General features: G+C 38.4%; 3 protein-coding genes and 1 pseudogene across 11 annotated transcripts in view; 2 read left to right on the top strand and 2 right to left on the bottom strand.

Moving 5' to 3' along the window:
• LOC307146295 (annexin A2-like) overlaps nt 1-16,330 on the bottom strand; it is a 45,317-nt pseudogene extending 28,987 nt beyond the window's left edge. The window contains exons 1-3 of the transcript in view: nt 16,254-16,330; nt 14,621-14,706; nt 14,388-14,449 (exon numbers count right to left, since the gene is read on the bottom strand). The product of the transcript in view is annotated as an annexin A2-like (transcript). The remainder of the gene's footprint in view (nt 1-14,387; nt 14,450-14,620; nt 14,707-16,253) is intronic.
• The window catches only part of LOC307146181 (uncharacterized protein), a 154,208-nt gene that overhangs the window by 77,683 nt on the left and 52,764 nt on the right, over nt 1-23,761 (top strand). The window contains exons 1-3 of one of the 8 annotated variants that reach the window (XM_079850060.1): nt 18,188-18,443; nt 20,843-21,157; nt 21,629-21,793. The exons of 2 other annotated variants lie outside the window; for them this stretch is intronic. In XM_079850060.1, coding sequence (XP_079706186.1) covers nt 18,362-18,443; nt 20,843-21,157; nt 21,629-21,793 — 562 coding nt within the window. In that variant the 5' untranslated portion in view covers nt 18,188-18,361. Of the gene's footprint in view, nt 1-18,187; nt 18,444-19,881; nt 20,017-20,446; nt 20,753-20,842; nt 21,158-21,628; nt 21,794-23,761 lie in introns of those variants that run through there. 5 more of the 8 variants (XM_079850059.1, XR_013819062.1, XM_079850061.1 and 2 more) reach the window with 5 other exon arrangements.
• Nucleotides 3,222-7,202, bottom strand: LOC307145835 (intelectin-like; the record flags this gene model as incomplete). The annotated part of the gene is made up of 7 exons (XM_079849429.1): nt 3,222-3,406; nt 3,543-3,646; nt 3,919-4,039; nt 4,149-4,307; nt 4,433-4,680; nt 4,754-4,861; nt 7,142-7,202. 7 exons carry the CDS (start codon nt 7,200-7,202, stop codon nt 3,254-3,256), a joined length of 954 nt encoding a protein of 317 aa, XP_079705555.1. The 3' UTR covers nt 3,222-3,253.
• Nucleotides 7,201-10,631, top strand: LOC307145836 (intelectin-like; the record flags this gene model as incomplete). The annotated part of the gene is made up of 7 exons (XM_079849430.1): nt 7,201-7,279; nt 9,016-9,123; nt 9,197-9,444; nt 9,565-9,723; nt 9,815-9,935; nt 10,206-10,309; nt 10,446-10,631. The coding sequence occupies 7 exons, from the start codon at nt 7,201-7,203 to the stop codon at nt 10,596-10,598; spliced, it is 972 nt and encodes a 323-aa protein (XP_079705556.1). The 3' UTR covers nt 10,599-10,631.

Below are 23,761 nucleotides of genomic sequence, written 5' to 3' on the forward strand. Positions count from 1 at the left end.
CCAAAGAACAACCTATCAGGGGCACGTTCAAGTTCAAAACGGTGCGCAACGTTTTGCTACGGTTTCCGGGTTGAACGTCATGTTTCCTGGAAACGGCGTGCACCGGTGTGCAACGGGGTTTGAGATGCGTTTTCTCTTGTTTGGAGGGTGTGTCAGAACTGCAGTCCAATCAGCAGCAACATGTATATAAAGCACGCGGTATTAAAGTGAACTCGCACAATCGGTTCAAGGAAAGTAATTTACAAATGTGTTCGATGCAACAACTGAGGATATTAGAAGACATGTTTGTCGTAAGTTTTATTGTAAAAATATAGGATATCAACATAATGATGTAGTTGTTTATATTTTTAGCTTCATTGCAAGTGTATGACATTTGATAATTAAGCTTTTCCTAAAAATGAGAAAGAAAATACAGGGCATTAAAACAGTATGAACTACAAATAAAGTCAGTATGTGAGGCTAAATAGATGTGTTTTAGTCTGAATTAGGTAAGATGTGTGCTTCCATTTCAGTTTCCACAAATCCCTTCACTCGATTGGGATGTTCTCTTTTGTTCTGGGCGGCAAGTGCAGTAACTGTAACATCGGACATATTTTGTAGTATTAAACACATATTTATACCGACTTCATCAGGCTCCTAAAATTCTTCACAAAGAACACAAAGAATGGCCTTCTCGGCTGCCATAGTTGCAACTCTTGCGTCATCAGAACAGTGTGTTCAACGCATCACCGTTTCTGTTTAAAAAACGTTGTGCAACGTTTTGTCGGGGCTGAACGCAGCCCAGGTCTCTGAGATAATTCGCTTTGGCTGCTCGGTTTGGGTGAACTCTAGGGATGGGCAAATGAAGCCTTAAGCTTTAAGCTTACATGTTACATGAACGCGTCACCGCACCGCCTCAGCACCGAAAACATGATTTTTTTTTTCCAAATCTAAAATCAAAAATCGTGATACGAACCGAATCGTAGGTTTGGTCTGTTACAGCCCTAGTAATATGAGAAAGCAGGAGTTTAGTCGTTTGTCATGGTTGTAAAAAAAAAAACAATGGCTATCTGAACAACTTTGTCAAGCGCAAACCAGTAGGCCTACAGAAGTAATCAATAAATTATCGAGGAGGGTCATGCCTTTTTTCACAATCATTTTGGAGGGTCATAGAAAAATGTATTGCTGGCGAAGGGAGGGTCAAGTCTTTTTTGACTACAGATCTCAAAACTACAGAAGCCCTGAAATGCAACGAAAAAAAAAAAAGAAAAAAAATCTAGCATTTCGAGATTAAAGTCAAAATATTTCGAGAATAAAGTCGAAACGTTTCGAGATTAAAGTCGAAACGTTTCGAGAATAAAGTCGAAACATTACCAGAATACAGTCTTCTGTAGAAGTTGTGTGTGTGCTTGCCATTATTTCACATTGCCGCACAGGCATTCATGCGTGTTGTCTGTGTGTAAACCATAGACTGTGGTGTAAACTGGATCTACACAAAATAATAGCTTTACTTTTATCTTGCCTTTCAACAAAAGGAAAATCTACAGGTCTACCAACATGGCATTAGGCTAGGACATTATAAAATATACTGCACCGGAATAGACTTTAGCCTACAGGCGAAAACACTTTTCAGACTGGATCAAGATATTCAGATTAATAAATGAATGTATGAATGAGGCATTTATATAGCGCTTTCATATGTTTACTGTAGGCCTAGTCATGTCAGGGAATCTCTCCTCAACCACCACCAGTGGTTATTATATTTGAGGAAATCATGGGATCCGGCCAAATGATTGGATACAGAATGATGCACTTAAAATGTATCCAGAACAGTGAAGAATAAATAAAATAAAAACTCAGTAGCCAATGAGAACACACTGCTACTAGCCCCGCCCCCACGAGAGAAATGTGTCAGAACAGCGAACGAAAACTTCAGAAGCGTAAATGAAAACTCTGGAAGCGCATTTGTAAGTTCAGATCAGCGATAGAAATATGAGAAATAGTTAGCAAAACATGCATTGTATTACAAACAAAGTCAAAAAATTTGCCTGCGATTTATTCTTGTTCAGTTTCAAAGATATTTTATTCAGTTTCAATTTATATTTTCTTTAGTTTCTTGAAAAGTTACGTTCATTATTATTGGCACAAAAGTAATTCCATATAGGCTAGCCTCTAAATGGGCTTCATGGTATAGGCGGCCTAGGCCCGTGGCTGCAGCCTGCAGATCGGGGCGGGGCTGCACGTGTCGCCCCGCCCCACACTTACTCTGATTGGCTCATTCGTCTTCAATAGGAATACATTATAGATAGTGTTTGTAGTTGGTGTAGGTCAGTCAAGTACATGGATAGAGGAGCGAATAAATCAAGTTACAAAACTGTGAAAGAGATGTTTAATCCCACATAAATAAGATAGAGATGTCGGCATTATTGAATCACTGAGTTGTTATATAGCTACTGCAAGTTTAATCTTTTAGATCAGTCGAATTCACAAATGAATGTCATTTATTGTGAACCAGTTGATTTAAAAAAAAAATCGTTTCAAAAGATTCGGTCACGGAGATCTCGATTTAATAGGTCTACTTCATGAAGAGAATCACAATATTTGACATTAAGCCTTGTCGTGTGCTTGTCACCTAATCGACCCCATACATCGCCTAATCGATGTTTACACATTTATCCTTCAGCGCATCTCCTAACCCCTGACGTCTCGTCCCCTGTGAACACTATCAGCACTTGTGAATAAGACCTCTAGTGCTCCACTAACCCGCTGTGCATCAGTAACCAGACAGACTCCAGACAATGCCTTTGAATATGCTTTAATCAAGGCTGGGAGGATCTCACACATTTCAGAGAGAATCCCCCCAGCAAAAAGAGTACAAGAGTTTAGATAGGAAAGTAAAGGTAACATGACATTACTCATCATATAACTGTCTAGCCGTGTCCATAATTTTTTCTATTTGGCCCAAGTGCTGGGGACATTTCGTTTTTCAAAATAATATGTAGAAAAACAAATGTTAGTAATGATTAATTATTAATTATTTCAAATGTATTCATAAAACCTTGTCAAAGTATCTTGTAGACTAGAAGTTAGACTAAAGTACATTTTTAATCTGATGTCAGAACAGTATAATTGACAACCACAGGATATATATCGTAAAGAAATACATTTGAGCAAATAATTATGTAAAATTCAGGTGTTAATCAATGTGGAGATTAAAGAAAGAAAGGAAAAGAGGAAAGGAGAGGATGCTGGCGATTTTAGATTGATGGGAGTATCAGCGATAAAAGAGGAGCACGGCTGCTTCAGTTATCTCTTTGGAAGCGCTCCATCCCGCATTAGAGCCATAGCCATCCCAGTCGAATCCCGTAAAGTCCCCACACTGCCTTGGGGCCGCCTCAGGAAAGTGTCCACCTCCGCCAATACAGAACTGCAACAATATGAGGACATTACTAACAACAAGACAAGCCTAGGCACTTCTTACAGTGACATTGGTGCAGTTGGTTTATTTTCATTGTAAATGTATTACTATCAATTTTACAATCCAGAATATAATTTTCACTCACATGTTCAGTGTTGCAGCCGGTTGGTTTGACACCTGAACAAAGAGCCATGGCTGCCTTTTCAGTATTGAAGACTCTGAATGAGATGAATCCAGGCAGAAAATTTGCTGGGGAAATGCACAGAATATATCAGTGATGATAATCATATATCAATGATGATATGTCCATGAACACGACATAGCTTTCATTCATTAAAGTGACTGGATCTCAACAATCATGATCACGCAGTAATACACAGCTTTATGATACTGATACGGTCAACTGATGAAGCCAGTGTATTAAATATTTGGAAAATATTGGTGTATTGCCAGGCTGTTGCTGAAAAAAATATGTTTTTAAAAGATTTGCCTGCTTAAAGGATAAATTAAACAAGTCATACTTCTTGCATTGGGACCATAGAGATTTTTGTTGTAATCCGCATTTCCATTATCATACACTATTTGAATAACAGGTCCATTATCAGTGATGCACGTCCCTAATCCAAACCTCACAGGGAATCTCTGGAGAAAAAAAAAAAAAAAAAAAAAAAAAAAAAAAAAAAGTGTTATTGAAATTTCACAATTTCTGTGAATGTTTCAAACCCCAAAATGGTGTAGAAGTTTATCTGACCTTGAATAAATAATAAAGGTTTCCCCCGTGGAGAGTTAAGAAGTGATTCTCAGTGTGGTATCGCAGGATGGAGGACGCGCTCCAGGATTCCACCTCCATATTATTAGGAACGTGCCACACGGACACATCTTGTGCTGGAATGTCAAAGTAGCCAGGATTCTGGGACAGAAAGGAGACTATCGTTTCAGATTCTCCAAAAACATCCTTTGATCATTATACTCTTGTGTCATTTCTGTTCCTTCTATTTAACTATTGCTGTAAAACCATAAATTTAATAAGAATACCTTATAATCATCACTTGTAGAGGCATCTGCACTTCCAAATGTGACTGTGTTTGCCCATGTCCCCTCACCATCAGGCCGGTTCGGTTCACTGCCCTGCTGACTAGACCAGCGATCACCAACGGTACACTTTCCGTACATGTTGTTTTCATGAACACTGGCAACCAGCGTCCAGCCTCCGCCCGCAGTGGTCATATCACAGAAGGTCTGGTAAAGCACCCCTCTGGAGGAGTTCAGATAGTACAGGCCGTCTGCGTGAACAGAGCATTCCTGAGTCACTTCAGTTCTTGCTTAAGATCAAACATTAACATAAAATGAGCGTACCTTCATTAACCTGATACTTTTTCTGAAGTTCTTTGCAGCTTCGAGCAGCATATGCTCTCTCAAGATTGATATCAGCGGTTTTAATATGTGATGCTTCTTGCTGATCCACTGCAATGTAAGACAAAGATTTAGTGGAATATATTGTAATAAAAAATTAGAAATTCATTTCAATCAAAAAAATCTTACTTACAAATTAATACACTTGCAGTCTCACAGAGCCATACATTTAGCCTGGCAAGCCAGACCTACATCAAGATGTTAGGTCTGACAACTCTCCATAGACATGGCTCAATCCGAGGGGCGGGATAAACGGCTGTCTTTCAAATTCCCTCTGCTCGCAATAGGACAGCGCTTCAACCAACCAGAGCGTTTTCCCAACAGCGGAGCTAGTTGATAGATTCAACTTTTGCCATATCTGGCCGGCAAAACTACGAACACATCTTCCTTTTTTAAGAATGACTTAAGTGCCGCCCTTTGCTCTTTTCTCAAAGAAAACTTAACTCCAAGTCCTCCAGAGTCGCGGCCAAAGCCGATTCGAAAGTCTGTTCTCCAGCAGCAGCCGTCATTCAGTGTTTTCAAGTAGCAGGTAACCGTCGCAACTCTGTCGTCATTATGTTAAGCCCGCCCCGCCTACTCTATACATGATGTGATTGGCCTGACCCAGTTTAGGTTTTTGCAGCTCGAAAGTCATTGGAGAGTTGCTAGACTACCCTGGCTGCAAAACACATTTTGCTGCCGCTAGAGTGCGTCTAGATTTCTAGGCTACCATACATTCAGTGAGAGACTGAAAATGATCCCGAAAAACTTTTTTGTAAGAAACATAGTCTGCAAACAAAAGGAGAAAAGTTTTCCACAATTACAATAAATTCCAATTCAAATAAATTCCACAGTTAAGAGCTTGAAGCAGATATGAGGGAGAAACATCCAGAAACACCTCATATGTGCTGCTCACAAGTATAATAAGGGTCGTTCCTTACCATTAATGCTTGGAAAACACACATACATCTCCTTCGATTAATAATAATGGCTAGTGCAGTGGCTGGGATATAGGCTAGTACATAAACCTACCAACGTCCGTTGCCATGGTTTTTGGAATTATTTTACTTATCGTGAGAGGAAAAAAATGAAGTTTTAGTCGCATAGGATCGGTCAGTGGAAACGCTGTCTGTGGTGAGCATGACGAGGTCGAGGGCCGTGGGAGGACAGCGCGAGGCCGGTGGCGTAATTGATAATGAGCGAGCGGAAGCATAAAAGGAGGAGCGACGACAGTGGTGATGGAGAGAGGAACAGGCCTTGACTTGTGTTGTGTTTTATTTTATTGTGACAGCAGTCGTCCGTGAGGGGCTGCTGTCTTTTACTTTCGTTTTGTATTTGTTTTTATCATTAAATGTTTGAATGTTTGCCGGTTCCCACCTCCTTCTTCCCATAACAACATACCTTGTTACACTGACATTTCGCAATAGTTTTTTGTCGACATTTTTAAAAAAAAATTGCGCAAAAAAAGTTTTGCGCAAATCTGTAATGGAAACGCGCCTACTGCAGTCGTTGTCACTGCCCCATGTATCTGGACTGTTGGTTAGGAAATGTTGTGGAATATTCAATGCTGTGAAAAGCTGCCTGTTGTGTTGCGATACAAAGTCAGACAGCTGCTTCTGAGGTAGTGTGCTGCTGAACGTGTTACCGGCCTCAGACCTAGGGGAATCTGGGCAGGTACAAAGCCACAGGCTGGATAGCACTGTGGGTTGGAAAGAAGTGGAGATACAGAAATTATGTCTTTCTCAAGCGCTGGATGTTTATTTCTTCTTTTGGATCAAATATCTCAATAATACTATGAGATCATAAACCATAACTTTTGCCATTACATGGACCATATAATATAGAAATGGTCTATGACTATACTGAATGCAATAAACAAACCAATATGTAAAGCATTGGTATATATCAGATAAAATACAAAACCCATTAATAACATATTGTGAAATAGATACCAGTCTTACTGTATAATATATCAAATATACATCAACAAATGACACTATGGATTATATTATATCTTGAAACAATTGTTATAGCACATTCAAATATGTAGACATTACACCATACACTTTAAACATACCGATGTTCACTTGACACAACTGTTTACAGTCAGTACAAAAAGACGAGAGAACGGAACGTTCACTGACGATGACAGGCTAACTCCAACTAGCTCGCTAGCTAAAGCTGCAAGCCAATACATACAGTATAAACACAGCATAATAACCTTTCTACACGGAACATGACAATATACATCACCTAAACAACCGTACTGGTGATATACTCTTTCGATACCTTTTGACAGAGATTGGAAATTTTTTTTTTAATTAAATTAATATATGCGGCCGTTTTCTCTACCCATTACAAACGCAATGCGTCGAGGATGATCTGTTGTCTTGTTGTCGAGCGCTGTAACCATGGCTGACTTCAGCTCAGCTGACACTGCAGAGTCGAAGAACGCTAAACTGACCAGGATTTCACTTAAGTACCATAGATGTCCAGAGAATGACTTTATTGAAGCTTTAGCAACAGCTTTGTGAGTTTCCTTGTAGCTCTCCAACTCACGGAGTAGCTGCAGATCATTTTGTGGAGCAGACGAAGCACATGCATATGTAAACCAGGCCTTTGAATAGACCTTCAGTGCGAAAGTGTTGAAGTGGCCAAGAGATGACAGTTCGTGTGCAGTCAATCGGAATTGGGAGCGAAACAAGAAAATCTTCAGTAATGGTATATCAGCTTTGCCATCCACCCAAGCTCGATGAAAAGCTCCAGGTGCCTGAATGTGTACGTTCACACTGCACTCTGCTCCAAGATATAGTAGCGATAACTGCAGAAGCTCATGATAATCGTCTCTGAGCTGAAACCCTGTTAGTTGCTGCCGAATGAAGTGAATGAGGTCATCCCGAACTGGATTGAGAGCCAACGCGATGGAGTCTACATCCAGTCCACTTTCTAGACCGGTCAATTGAACCCCAACATTCACCAAATTACTTGAACAACTTGATGTTTGGTCCACTAGATGGTCCCATCAGTGTATCAAAAACCTTTGCCACTATTAGTTCCATGATGTGATACCTGCATGCTAAGCTTGTATCTCTGTAAAGCCGCTTTGGAACAATCTACACTGTTAAAAGTGCTATATAAATGAAGATGACTTGACTTGACTAAGCTGATAAGATCCCTTCCAAGCTTTTCTTCCAAAAGTACACAGGCACCAGCATGAAGTCTTGTGTTGCTGGCTGTTATGTCAAAACACATGAACTTAATACGGTCAAACTATTTCGATAACAAACAGTTGTAGTCACGTTGTATATCGCCACCATTCATCTAGTAATATATAGTCCATGTCATTGCCCTCAACTATTTGTAAAATTATGGAAAAGATTAGATTACAAATTGACAATGGCAAGAAGCCCCATTATCACTCAGTCAATTGTGCACAATATAGCAAAACAATTAAATTAACAATGCAATAATCACCTTCAGTTCTCTTCTCAGTGAATAAGATGATGCACAAAGTTAACTGTACTACTGACTAATGAGCTAAAGTGAGCCGAACAGTCTAACACAACAATGTTATTATAATTGGTGATTGATGAGAGACGACAGATGACATGTTTTTCATTCCAAAGAATATCTAAATTCTAAAATCATAAAAGAATTTGAACACTGGTCTTTCCCGCTTCCACGTGTTCCACTTAGGCTCAGGTTTCCCTTATTTACCTAATTCAACTTAAGACTCAGGTAACCTATCCTTAATTCCCCTCTTGAGAAAGTATAAATATGCTAAGAAAGTATGAGCTTTATTATCTGACTCACCCAGAATCCAGAAGCCTTGACAGTGCTCGTCAAATCTGAGGAGAGAAACACCAGACAAGAAACAAACGTAAGAATTCTTTTGCCATACAAATGAAATGTCTTAATATCAGTAGCCTAATGCTTTTATTAAGCTTCTTTTACAGAAACATGGAACCAGTAACATAAGAATTTCAGCTTTGTGGTGTTGAGTGAAATTGTGGAAATTTTTTCTTCTTTTGTTTGCAGACTATGTTTCCTACAAAAAAGTTTTTCGGGATCATTTTCAGTCTCTCACTGAATGTATGGCTCTGTGAGACTGCATGTGTATTAATTTGTAAGTAAGATTTGTTTGATTGAAATGAATTTATCTTAAAATGTTGCAAATCTAATTTTTATTACAATATATTCCACTAAATCTTTGTCTTACATTGCAGTGGATCAGCAAGAAGCATCATGTATTAAAACCGCTGATATCAGTCTTGAGAGAGCATATGCTGCTCGAAGCTGCAAAGAACTTCAGAAAAAGTATCAGGTTAATGAAGGTACGCTCATTTTATGTTAATGTTTGATCTTAAGCAAGAACTGAAGTGACTCAGGAATGCTCTGTTCACGCAGACGGCCTGTACTATCTGAACTCCTCCAGAGGGGTGCTTTACCAGACCTTCTGTGATATGACCACTGCGGGCGGAGGCTGGACGCTGGTTGCCAGTGTTCATGAGAACAACATGTACGGAAAGTGTACCGTTGGTGATCGCTGGTCTAGTCAGCAGGGCAGTGAACCGAACCGGCCTGATGGTGAGGGGACATGGGCAAACACAGTCACATTTGGAAGTGCAGAGGCCTCTACAAGTGATGATTATAAGGTATTCTTATTACATTTATGGTTTTACAGCAATAGTTAAATAGAGAGAAAAGACACAAGAGTATAATGATCAAAGGATGTTTTTGTAGAATCTGAAACGATAGTCTCCTTTCTGTCCCAGAATCCTGGATACTTTGACATTCCAGCACAAGATGTGTCCGTGTGGCACGTTCCTAATAATATGGAGGTGGAATCCTGGAGCGCATCCTCCATCCTGCGATACCACACTGAGAATCACTTCTTAACTCTCCACGGGGGAAACCTTTATTATTTATTCAAGGTCAGATAAACTTCAACACCATTTTTGGGTTTGAAACATTCACAGAATTTTTTTTTTGTTGTGAAATTACAATAACACTTTTTTTTTCCAGAAATTCCCTGTGAGGTTTGGAATAGGGAAATGCATCACTGATAATGGACCTGTTATTCCAATCGTGTATGATAATGGAAATGCGGATTACAACAGAAATCTCTATGGTCCCCATTCAAGAGGTATGACTTTTTTTAATTAATCCTTTATTTACGCAGGCAAATCTTTTAAAACAAATGATTATTTACAGAAACAGTGAGCCAATATTTTCCAAATATTTTTAATGACAGTGGGTTCATCAGTTGACAGTATCAGTATCATAAATCTGTGTATTATTAAATGATCATCATTGTTGAGATCCAGTCACTTTTAATGAATGAAAGCCATGTCATGTGTTCATGGACATTTCATGACAGATTATCATCACTGATATATTCTGTGCATTTCCCCAGCAAATGTTCTGCCTGGATTCATCTCATTCAGAGTCTTCAATACTGAAAGGGCAGCCATGGCTCTTTGTTCAGGTGTCAAACCAACCGCCTGCAACACTGAACATGTGAGGAAAAATAATATTCTGGATTGTAAAATTGATAGTAATACATTTACAATGAAAATAAATCAACTGCACCAATGTCACTGTAAGAAGTGCATAGGCATGTCTTGTTGTTAGTAATGCCCTCATATTGTTGCAGTTCTGTATTGGCGGAGGTGGACACTTTCCTGAGGCGGCCCCAAGGCAGTGTGGGGACTTTACGGGATTCGACTGGGATGGCTATGGCTCTAATGCGGGATGGAGCGCTTCCAAAGAGATAACTGAAGCAGCCGTGCTCCTCTTTTATCGCTGACACTCCCATCAATCTAAAATCACCAGCATCCTTTCCTTCTTTCCTCTTTTCCTTTCTTTCTTTAATCTCCACATTGATTAACACCTGAATTTTACATAATTATTTGCTCAAATGTATTTCTTTACGATATATATCCAGTGGTTGTCAATTATACTGTTCAGACATCAGATTAAAAATGTACTTTAGTTTAACTTCTAATCTACAAGATACTTTGACAAGGGGGGGGGGGGGGGGGAGTTACTGAAATTGCACATATGTTGAACCAATCATATTAGAGAAAAATAGTGTGATGATGATGATGAGTAATGTCATGTTACCTTTACTATGTACCTTTCCTATCTAAACTCTTGTACTCTTTTTGCTGGGGGGATTCTCTCTGAAATGTGTGAGATCCTCCCAGCCGTGATTAAAGCATATTCAAAGGCATCGTCTGGAGTCTGTCTGGTTACTGATGCACAGCGGGTTAGTGGAGCACTAGAGGTCTTATTCACAAGTGATGATAGTGTTCACAGGGGACGAGACGTCGGGGGTTAGGAGATGCACTGGAGGATAAATGTGTAAACATCGATTAGGCGAAGTATGGGGTCGATTAGGTGCATTCTACCACGATATTTAAATAAAGTTAATATATTAACTTTATTTAGATTTTTATTTTTTATTATTTTAAGCATGTATATTTCTACAAAGCATTGGAGAATATTGATCTATGTAATGCATCTGAAATGAAAAGGATGTTTCATAGAATTGTAAACATTCAACATCTTTTGATGTTAGGGAACATTTGAACAATATTCTTAATATTTGTAATGAATGAACCATCAACAGTCTAGTTGACATACTGAAGAGTAAGCATACCCTTTCTCAAAGGCTACTTGTTGAGGAGCGAAGCATTTTTGAGGATTTACTGCTCTAGTTGAAGCTTAATTGGGGCTGATGTCTCAGAGAGAGACACATTGTAATGGCACAATTCTTATGAAAGCACATATTTGAAACTTGTGTTACAAAGATAACCTGTATATTTACAAAATTCATGTTTGTATAGAATATAAAATGTGCATCAAGTCAAACAGTACATGTCCACCTCTAACATTATTTGAGACAGAATGATGATTTTTGCGAGAAATTGCCTTATTACACCTATAAACGTAACTATTGGGTTTCAACTTACTCAAATATCATGATATAAATGTAAAAATAAAAACAAAACTTTAAAATGGTTCAAATGTTGGCTTATATCTTACTAAGATGCAATTATATGTAGTTTATACTCTTTATTATACACAGAAATGGACCATGGTAAAGATATTTAGACAGTTTGTGAACCCTGTTTTGTTTTCAGACAGTTTCATATAGGCCTAACTTTCAAAAAAGTCCAGTACAAACGTTACTGTCACTCATTAACGGCAGCTATCATAGTTGCGAGGCGACAAGAACAATTCTCAGTAGACTGTGAAGACTCGTTCCGACCTTCTTGGCACCTTCAAAGGTGTGTTCTTTGTAGACTGCAACCTTCGGGAAGTTTCACCTCAAAATACACCACAGATCATTTTTTATAGCATGTCCAATGCATTTACATTGTTTAGACCAGCAGGCGTCACAGGTTAGAGTGATGGGTGTGCCGAAAGGAGACGTGCCAAAATGTGAAATGTGACCCCTAACCCTACCCCACACACTGACAGACCGCTTGAACAACCAAATGAAAAAGACCTTTCTCCATGCCCTACCTTTCAGAATGCGCCAATTTTTCGTCATGCCCATTACTCTAACCTGCAGATACCAAAACTTGAATCAATTTGCGAATTTTGCAATGCCAACATGGCTGGGAGTGTCAGATCAACTGCAGCAAGCAGCAATTAAAGACATTTTAAGATGATTTTAGGCAAAATGGCTGAATAATTATATACAGTCACTAATAAGATGATTTAATGGTTTATCATTTTTTGACCAATTGGTGACGCAATTAAAAAATGTATCTGGTGTGGTTAGAGTGAGGTGACAATGACACATACAAAGTTTGGTGTCAAAATGTCAAGGCATTGCAGAGATAAAGCCTGAATAGACATTTTGGCATCATGCCTCAACTTTGCTGCAGCGGTATACAACGGTTTTGTCTATCGAAACGAAATCCATATCATTTTGTTGGCACAGTCTGGAGATGATACGATTCGATTTTGGTAAAAATCGGACAAACGGTCTAGGAGAAGTTCATAAAAGTTTGACTGACTATGGTAATTTGGAAATTTTGTTATAACTTTTTTACCACAAGGTGGTGCTGCCACGAAACTTTGAGTACCTTCAAGGCAACCACACCCAGAGTTATAAGCATTTGAAAATGTAATTTTACCACTAGGTGGCCCTGGCTCGAAACTTCTCAGGCTCTTTCAGAGCATTGTACTGATTATCCATACCAAGTTTTGCAACGATACGTTCATGCGTTCATAAAATACATTATTTTAGTACAAAAATCAAAATGGTCGATATGGGAAAATTGGATATCAGTCAACTCACATGATGCCCCAAATCTAACGAGACCACTTTTATGATTTTTGGAGTTCAGGAGTTATAAGCAAAAATGTTGTATCTCCGGACCAGTAGGTGGCGCTGCGCCAAAACGCAGCATGTCGCCTCAGGTCATGCTTGTGATGAAATGTTCCAAGTTTGGTCTGAATACAATAAAGTGTTGCAGAGATACAGCCTTAAGTCTGTTTTCGCAAGCGCTTCATAAAATTCGTTTGCGTGGTATTCGAGAACGGTTTTATGAATCAACTTGAATTCCATAACTTTTTGTCGCCATGATCTGGTTCAATTTTCATGAAAATCGGAGAAACCTTCTAGGATGAGTTCGAAAAAGTATGTTCTTCGGAAAATTCAAAATGGCGGACAAATTTTCATGACGGAAAATTACGTCATATGGTGAAATCGAATCGGCTTGAGCCAAGGAATCAGATGAAAAAGAGGGATTGCTAGAGGGATTGAGTTAGAAACTCCAAATTTGCTATGGTGACAGATCAGACTGTCCTCTATCAGAGTGCCAAATTTCATAACTTTCCCGCAAGTGGTTCTATGGGCTGCCATAGACTTCCAGAGCGGAAGAATAAGAAGAACGCCAACGATTTGAATAGGTGCCTACACACTTTCAGTGCTTGGTCTCTAATAATAAGAACGCCAATGGATACAATAGGTGCCTACTACGCACCTTTGATGCTTGGCCCCTAATAAGAAAGATGTATACATTTGGATACTTACTGAAATTGCCTGGTGCATAGATTTTCCAAAATTCCTCTTAAACTCTGTGCGCACCTTCATTAGATCGACTTCACAGCGGGAGACGATAATGCGTGTTACTGCCTTCTCTTTCACACTTTTACTCTGCAAACATCAAAATCGATAGAAGAAACTGCATACCCACATAGCTCAAATTCAGCCAATGTCGTCTCCTTACATGTCAAATGACTCGTGGTCAAAATTAGATACTCACCTTCATGGAGTCATTGAGTCTGCTGGCAAAATACAGATGTTTGTTCTGCAAGCACTCAACTGTAGAAAGACAGAGATCAGTCGTAGGAAAAGGTTACAGGTTCTCTGACTTTGGTAGGGGACTCTCTTCAGTTCCTTTTCTCTCCACTCCAGCTTCATAAAGAGCCTAAAAATCACCATAATGGACGCAGGATTGCAAAAAGTAAACTTTTTGGTTATTCCAGTGGTCATCTGAATGTACAATGGTTTATCATAATATTATTTTAAGCATGTTGAATAGGAGTCAGTTGAAGTTAAAAGGGCTCTACTCACTCTTGCATCATTGTCAATCTTCTCATAGTCCACCACGTTACTTGGCTCATCTCTCTTGGCCTGTGGACATGAACGAATACAGTAAGAGCACAGCAATACAGGATCTGCACTTTGCAGGCTATGTTGGCGGTAAAGGAATTACCAGTTAAATATTGGGAAATAAAGTGGAATTTGATCATAATTACCACAAATAACTGTTATACTTTGAGAAATTATCGGTTAATCTATGTTACCTGCAAGGGCCAGGAGCAGCTTAGCGACATCACCAGATGTGTCTCCAGAAACATCTTTCTCCAAATCCTTCTTAAAGGGATATCCACTTAAAATGAAAATTCTGTCATCATTTACTCACCCTCATGTTGTTTCAAACCTGTATGAATTTCTTTCTTCTGCTGAACAGAAAGGAAGATATTTAGAAGAATATCAGTAACCAGACAGTTTCTGGTCTCATTGACTTCCATAGTATATATTTTTTCCTACTATGGAAGTCAATGGGACCCAGAAACTGTCTGGTTACTGATATTCTTCTAAATATCTTCCTTTCTGTTCAGCAGAAGAAAGAAATTCTATTCAGAACCCTATCACTGCTCAATAACCCTTTTAATGTAATGTTCTGAACTCCCATCTCCCTCAACTTATTCCTCATCATCTCTCTCTGAGCTCCATATCTACTACATCTCAAAACAATATGCTCTACAGACTCCTCTTCCTGGCACCCATCACATAGTCCAGTATTATGTTTCCCTATCAACTTAAGCGTTTTATTTAATAAACAATGTCCCAATCTTAACTTCGATATCACCATTTCTTCTCTCCTATTTCCACTTCCAACCCTTGTATCTTTAACTTCCCTTTGAATTTGATATAAATGTCTCCCTTTCCCCTCTCTATCCCACCTTTCTTGCCACTTTTGATTTATTTTCTCCCATATCACACTTTTAACCTCTGCTTTACTAATACTAACTTGCATTTCTATATTTCCTTTTGTTAATGCCCTTTTTGCTAATTTATCTGCCATTTCATTCCCCCTTATCCCTACATGTCCTGGTACCCATATAAACTTTACCTGTCTACCTTGATTTACTATTCTTGTTACTGACTGGAGAACTTCAAACAGAATATCTTGACGACTTTTGGATTTGAATGACCTTAAGCTTGTTAATACTGATGATGAATCTGAGCATACCAAAACTTTGTTCTGTCCCGTTCTTTCTACCCATCGTAATGCAATTAATATTGCTAGCATTTCCACTGTATATACCCCTAATTTATTCGATGTTCTCCTATTGATTCCTGTTCCTTTATCCGGTATCACCACCCCCAATCCTGTTGCTTCTGTCTCTGGATTCTTAGCTCCATCTGTATAAATCTGGATATATGCATTATATTTTTCCAATAACCGATTTTTGAACACTCTTTCTAAATTAATATCCTCCGGATCCTTCCTTTTTTCCTGTAACACAAACCAGTCTATCTCAGGACAAACTATCTTCCATGGAGCAATCTCTGGATACACTATTGTGGGACTTATCCTCAAATTATACACTTCTAATTATTTGGCTATATCATTTCCAATTCGTCCAAAATTTTCCTTTAAATTTTTCCCATACTCCCAACTTTCCTGTAGTACTGCTTTAGTAAGATGAGTATTATTATGCCCTTGTAGACCAGCCCAATAATTTGCCATTAACTGTTTCCTCCTTAACTCTAGTGGTAATTCTCCCATTTCTACCTGTATGGCTGCTACCGGAGTTGTTTTAAATGCACCACAGCATATTCTCAGAGCCTGAGCCTGAACATTCCCTTTCTATTGGCTGATTCGTTTTTAACGAAATGAACCCCTCCCCTCTCCTAATGGTCTCTGACGTAATACGCTTTGGCTGCTCTGCTCTGGATTGGGTGAACTGTCTCTGACCCTGCGTCTCAATGTCCACACTGTTCATCCTAAATCGTATATGTGAGATTAGTCTAAGAAGTGTGTCCCAAAGCATAGCCTATGTTGAAAAGAGGATGCCAGAAGTCCCCAGATGGTCTAATACTTCTGGTAGATTTTCAAAGTGTGGATCCATGCTTACTTAATATTGCCCACAACCCATTGCGCTTTGGAGGAGGAACTACAAACACGAGTAAAAAATGTTAAAAAAACTACAAAACATGGCGGATATGCCCGGTCGACGGTGAGAGGTTCAGATAAAGGTTTGAGTGAATAATCACACACAGAGTTTTAATGATCCTGCTTTCTGGCCGAAACACCTGTCAGATAATGAGCTTTTGAGAGCATTGAGAAATTACAACAGTTCCAGTAGGCCTATACAGAAATTGACGCATCATATTAAAGTGTAATCACAAATATGGTTAATTAACTGCATAATTGTTTGTGAATTTTTTAATTCAATTGTATTTAATTTTACATTGAGAAAAGAAAAGTTCCAGGTTACAGATATTTTTAACATGCAGTTTATCTACAAAGTGTTTGTACAAGAGTGTTTTGAGTTAAAAGTTTGACAGTTGGGGCCCTTTGCTGAAAGCTGCTTTTAGCTTCTTTATAAAAGTCTCCTACTCTTAGAGAAGACTTTTTACTGAGATTTTTTTTGACAAATTAAGATGTTTGATTTAGTCGAAAAATCTGACGCCCCTCTCCACGGTGACCCCTAGTGGTCACTTGCCTTGTTGACAACGAGCCCTTAAAATATATATATATATATATATATATATATATATATATATATATGTGCATGTTATATATATATATCTACCATTCAAAAGTTTGGGGTCACTAAGATTTTTAATGTTTTTAAAAGAAGTATCTACTGCTCACCAAGGCTGCATTTATTTGATTAAAAATACAAACAAAAACAGTATTATTATTGTGAAATATTATTCCAATTTAAAACAGCTGTTTTCTATCTGATATAGTAAAATGTAATTTATTCCTGTGATCAAAGCTGAATTTTCAGCATCATTACTCCAGTCTTCAGTGTCACATGATCCTTCAGAAATCACTCTAATATGATGATTTGATGCTCAAGAAACATTTATGATAATTATCAGTGTTGAAGCAGTTATTTACATTTTTATTTCATGATGCTATATGATGAATAGAAAGATATATATATATATATATATATATATATATATATATATATATATATATATATATATATGTCACTGTCTGTAGCTTATCAGTCATTAGCCTGTAAACTTAAATCTAGTCTAAATACTAAACTAACCAAATCGCACAATAAATGTCAATATATCGCAAAAAAAATCCGCTATCTCAAAATCTCTCTCCTTTCACAAAACCCACGAGGTGAAGATGCGTTAACTTCACTTTAAAACTTCGTTGGAATATGTCTAGAGACATATGTGCGATTGTGTGGTCTGTTCCCGACCCTGTTAATCAAACCGCTTAGAACACATTTATATAGGCCTAGACACTTGATATTCCATCTTATTAGATTAATTGCATTTTATAGATTTTACTTTCAATAAAACATTTGCTATATTATGTTTGTAAAATGTGTTTTTATGCATGTTTGGCCTGAGTGTTTGTTGCATTACACTGTTCTACCCAGCAGGGGTCAGTCACAGCGCGCGCGTGGCGAAAATGAATCGAAACAATGAATCATTTTGCGAGCGGTTCAATTGATTCGAAGCTTAGTTTCTACCATCCCTACTCGACAGACTGAACAGAAAAATGAGCCAGAGGAAATTTTCACTACAAAGAAGGTGGAGCCTCCGAGCACACTCATATATGACATGCCTAGGCACCGCACCTCACCTTAGACCCAGAGAAGAAACAGAACGATGTTTAACGTTACCGGCCGGGGCGATCAGCCCTTTTACCACTTTTCCGGAGACTAGGCTATTTCGAGTTGTTTACTTTTTTTACAGTCTATGGTTGTTTAGAGTGCAACAGCTTTTGGCTGTGTTTCCCCAAAGCATCGAGAGCTAGTTAACCGTAGAGACTATTGATGGCAATTATTCTACGATCAAATGCTTTACGATGCTTTTGGGGGAGCGCGGCCCAGGCCGTTTATGACGCACTTTTAAAAGGTAAGATAAGACGTTTTTAAAAGAACAGGTTTATATATTATGACTACATCTGAATCTAATTAACTTGTGTATTAAAGAATTAGTTTATTATTGCTCTCTAAATTAGTATGGGATGTTATCATATAATAGATTGTGGTTTAGATATGTTATTGGATAAAGTAATTTATCAAACCACAAACAGCCTATTGGTTAAACCCATTCTATTAATGCAGTTTTATCCATCGTTGTGTAAACAGAAAAAAGTTCTAAAACTGGTTAAATATAACATTGAGGTGTGTGATATGAGAATATCCTTTTTATTCCTTATAAATTAATGTGAAATAAAGAATAAAATTCCTTATTGTAGGAAAGAGCATATTGCTACAAATTTAGACTAACGTTAAGCAAAACCGTTTGGGTGGAGTTTAGGCATTGAGATTCTGTTGACTATCTGTATATGTTTCAGCTGAGCTGATTTTTTGAGGGGATTCAGTGGATCCTCAAGACTCCCTGCACTGACGCTGTAGCTCTGTGGATTTTTCAAAGCTTTTTTTTTTTTTTTTTTTTTTTTTTTAATAAACTAACTTTTTATAAACATTGAAATTCTCAGTGTTGGTCTTTAATTATGGTACATAGCACCAAATGTTTAGTTATAGGTTGCCCCTGCTGACTTGAGCCACCATGATCATTTTCTCCTCTTTGTCACTACATTCACACTGCTTTCTCTGAGCAACTGGATCCTCCTCGTGCAGGACTGCAAACCATAGTGGAGACTACAAGAACAACATGGCGGAAAGAACAGACAATGCTTGACATGCAGTTTGTTCGAAATGTATAAATCCATTGTTATTACAGTGCAAATGTCTGTCTATATGTGTTTGTGTCTATAAACAGATGTTTTTTATTTACACTTGGATATCAATTTATTGTAAGTACAAGGGATATATAAGATTAATTAAATTTTACTTGTTTGCAATAGATTAAGAAAATAACGTCACCTGCAGGTCTCCTGTCTTTGTGAAACCATATTTAACATGACATGATTAAGTTTAAGAACATAAAAAAATACAAAAAAGTCATGTTAGCCTGAAATATGTTAAGGCTGGTTGACCACACATCGTCAAATAATAGCATTTTTTATCTTTTAAAAATAGCATTACTGTCTACAAAAAAAACTATTTTTATACCCCTAAGCGAAGAACGAAAAAGAACTTGAGTAGGCTATGTCTTATGACAGACTCTACGAGCCGCCATTTGCTGTCGACACCCAACGTCTTTTCTTTTTTGTCAACAACGGTCGATTCTCATTGGAGTAAACGAAGATGACGCAACTCTAAAACCTTCTTCTTTAGGTCCATGACTCATGTACTTTGTGTGACAAGCACTGCGATCAAAGAGTATAGAAGCTGCGATTGGCTGCACTGGGAGGGATTTGCGCTGATTGGTTGGGGGTTGTTGTAACACTGATGTGTACCGTCTGTGACGTTTGGAAACTAAAGTCCGTCGAGAACGAAACAGACAAACCATGTCGAAGGCAGCTATACACTCTAAAATGTGTTGTAATCGTCTTCTCTTTGGAAACCTTCAGTTGCAAGTAAGTAAAATATTTTACCACCCGATAATATGTTTTACACAACAAACGCAGTGGATATTTCGATAGTACAAATATGACCAGTAAAAACCTAAGTGTGAATATGTACATGTTGACGCAGACTAATATATTAAGGAACGCGAATGGTTGAAATTTGAGTCGCTTCATATTCACTTTCGGTCTTGTGGACAAAGGCGGGCACGCGCATATTCATTTTTGATAGGGCTGCTCGCGACCTGTTTTTCGAGATCATGATCGAGGTGCATTCCCGGCCCCGATCTGTGGGCGGAGTTTTTAGTGAAACCAAAATTTCCACTGGGCGGGGAGAGTCATCAACTTGTGGTGTTTCGAACGGAACAGTGAATCATTTTGCGAATCGGTTTAACTGATTCGAAGCTTTGAAAAGCTCACCGGTCGGAACCGGAAGAAGGTCACTCAGATGTTGCGTTGCTTTATTATGCTACCGACGACGACAAGTCAGGAGTGGTTTGCGTCTGCATCTGATTTCTTCATAACATAACAGAACTTTAAATAAGGATTTGTCTTATTCAGTGGAATTCTGCAAATTACTTTTGTAGGGCAGTAACACAGTATGCTGTAAAAAGAAACGCGACCCTCTATCACCTGTTAGTGTTAGCATTTAGCATCTAGCGAGTCTTTTAACACAGTTTTAAGCTTATCCAGGAGCTTTTTCAGAAGATGAATACCATTTTCAGGATGAATTTGGTACTTTTATCGGGTATGTAGACTGATGATGATTTAATGGGTTGATGAAAAAGTGCTGTCAGTTTATTCCTCATTATTCTAATACACTGGTTCTGATTTGCAGCTCTGGTTGTTGCTGGGTCGAAGTTCGAGGCGATCGATGGACAGAATGTTACAATATCCTTCGACATCGATGAAGTGGAGAAAGCAGATGAAGTGAAGATTATATTTAAAGAAGACAAGAAGGATGCTGTTCTTTTTGCGCAGAAGCCTTGGGTCTATGATGATCCTCCAGATCCTGGAGTTTCACTGATAGTTGGAAAAGGACGTTTGTCTGTAATCATTCAGAATGTGGACATCTCCAGATCAGGACTCTATAAAGCAGAAGCCTACACTAGAGAGAAAGTGTGTGAGGTGACTGCTACACTTGTTGTCTACAGTGAGTATATTACTATAATATGTCTGTTTAACTGTTCCAGGATCAGGATTATATAAAAAAAAATGGTCGTGATTGTGCTCATTAAGTTTTTGAAATTAAGTTGATGTTACACCTACTTCAGCTGGATTTGTATTGCAAAGCATTTTATTTAATCTAAATGTTTTTATAAATCACACAACAACATCACTTAAAACTTGCAGAGACTGAATCCAAATAAACAAGTGCTTTTTGCAAAAGCCTCAGTTGAAACCGATTACTATAAGTGATAAGATTTAAGTGATGTGAAGAATCAGATGTCTCAGCATTAACTCCTCATGATTTATTTAACAATTTAGAAAAGGGGGGGGGGGACTTGTAACAGTTGCTAAAGTAGGATTGATCATTAATGTTTTTAGGTGGTTTTAAGGTAAAGGTCATTTGATTTGAGTGTATATTCATCTTAATTAATTCTGCTCCTGTTGTCTCTTACAGGAGCTCCAGTTTCCTCCACTACATCTCCTCCACACTCCTCCTCCAGCCCTACACCTCTCAGCTCATCTGACCTACACTGGCTTTACGCTTTAATTCCAGTCTTCATCATCTTCATCTTCATCATCATCATCTTGTGCGTTTGCTTCTGGAAACACGGGATGGCAAGTATTACTTAAATTTAAGCTTTTAGGGATGGATGGGAGCAGCACTGTGGTTCTAATGATGTGTTAAGCTGATAAGATGTTGATATTAAAGTTATTATAAAGTGATTCCTATGGTTTGGATTGTAGAAACATAAAGAGACAAAGCGACACTCGTCGTCATCCTAAAACCTCTCGCACCGGGGGAAAACAACCTAACCGCCTCCACTGACTTTGTATTACGTGAATTTTCCTCCTCCTCATATTGACTTACTACAAAAAACAAAACAATGTCTTAAAAGCTGCTGTGTGATGGGTGTGCAGCAAACATGCTGAAAAACCCAGAACTAAGTTTTTATAAGCTGTCGACCCCAAAAAACAAGCGTTTAAGGACACAAAAGGGGGATACAGGCAATTGATAGAGTGTAACGTGTCCTATTACTCTGAGAACGAACTTACAGCCACTGGAGAGGAACATAATCAGTGACAGGATTGCTTAGCTTACAGAAATATACTATATAAAACTGACATTTGGATATTTGACTTACCTGTGATGAAATGTTTACTGCACATGTAGTGTATTTCGAGTTTATAATGAGTGTCAGGATCCGACTTTACCCATTCGTTCCAGCTGATGCTCGAGGTCTTATTGCCTGTATCCACTTTTGTCCCCTTAAGGCTGGTTTCTACTAGGGCTGAACGATATGGACAAAATTTCATATCTCGATTTTCATGCCAGATATCTCGATATCGATACAATACGATATGACTACGTAAGTACTAAAAAAACAATACATTTAGAGTTTGTAAAATACACACTGATGTCTATGGAAGAGGTAATAATAATCCTTTCCATTATAATTCGACACGTTTTATTCATGAGATACACATTGTGTAAGTAACTTCAATGTTTACTCTATTCCCCAGTTCACCAGCCACTTACTTTTCAGTATTTCGGGAGAAGTGGATGAATTCACGTGTTGTAAACATAGAGGTTGTAAATCCAACAGATAAATGATTCTCTGAACTGCGTCTGCGGCACAAACTAACACGGCGCCATCGCGCATACAGCTCAACTAACGCGATCGTTATAAAGGTGTTTAAACAACAATATACTTCCACTTGCATGTATTTGACCATCGGAATATCAGATATTTCATGCCATAGCTAACACATTTGTGAATATTCTGAATAAAAAAGGAAAAATGACATAAAAGCAGATCATCATTCATTCAGCGCTGTTGCTGCTGCGGTGTGTCACGTGACAAGCAATGACGCGTCACCATGGAAACGCCGCCCCCCCCTGGTAGTGTGCGCGCGCTGGCTTTAGCGGTGCATTCAAGGGCACTCGTAAAACTGATGTTTGTTGTGACTGCCAGAGTTGTATGCAGGGCGAGCGCGGAGAGGGGAAATCTATATCGTCTATATCGTTGCTTTTTTCGATATTAATATCTTGAAAGTTCATATCTCGATATAGATACGATAACGATATATCGTTCAGCCCTAGTTTCTACAGTTCATTAGCTTATAAAAACCTAGTTCTGGGGTTTTTAGCTTGTTTCCTGTACACCCTGTCACACAGCAGCTTTTAGACATTATTTTGTTATAAGACGGTGGATGTGGATGTGAACGGTGGATCTTAAATGCGTTCTGTCTCTGTGTAAGGTTTCATCCACTGTTTGGAGCCAAAATACCCAGCGGACAATCGATATGCGTCTTTATTCCTTATATACACATTTGACCACATAATGTGATTCTTTTCAGCATTTTAGGTTTTTAACTTGTATATCCTTTCTTAAAATGCAAGTACACACATTTGTGGTGCTGAGACTGATTCCCATCACATGAGTTATTCTTATTTGGTATTACACACATGGTATTTGGTCTCATATTTGTAGTTGTGCTTAGTGTACTTTATTGCACATTCACAAACACACAGTAACGCGCTGCTGTAGTGAAGCATACGGTCACAAAATCACTCAACAGACCTGGA

This window comes from Squalius cephalus (assembly GCF_949319135.1).
Source record: "Squalius cephalus genome assembly, chromosome: 18".
Classification (NCBI taxonomy): domain Eukaryota; kingdom Metazoa; phylum Chordata; class Actinopteri; order Cypriniformes; family Leuciscidae; genus Squalius; species Squalius cephalus.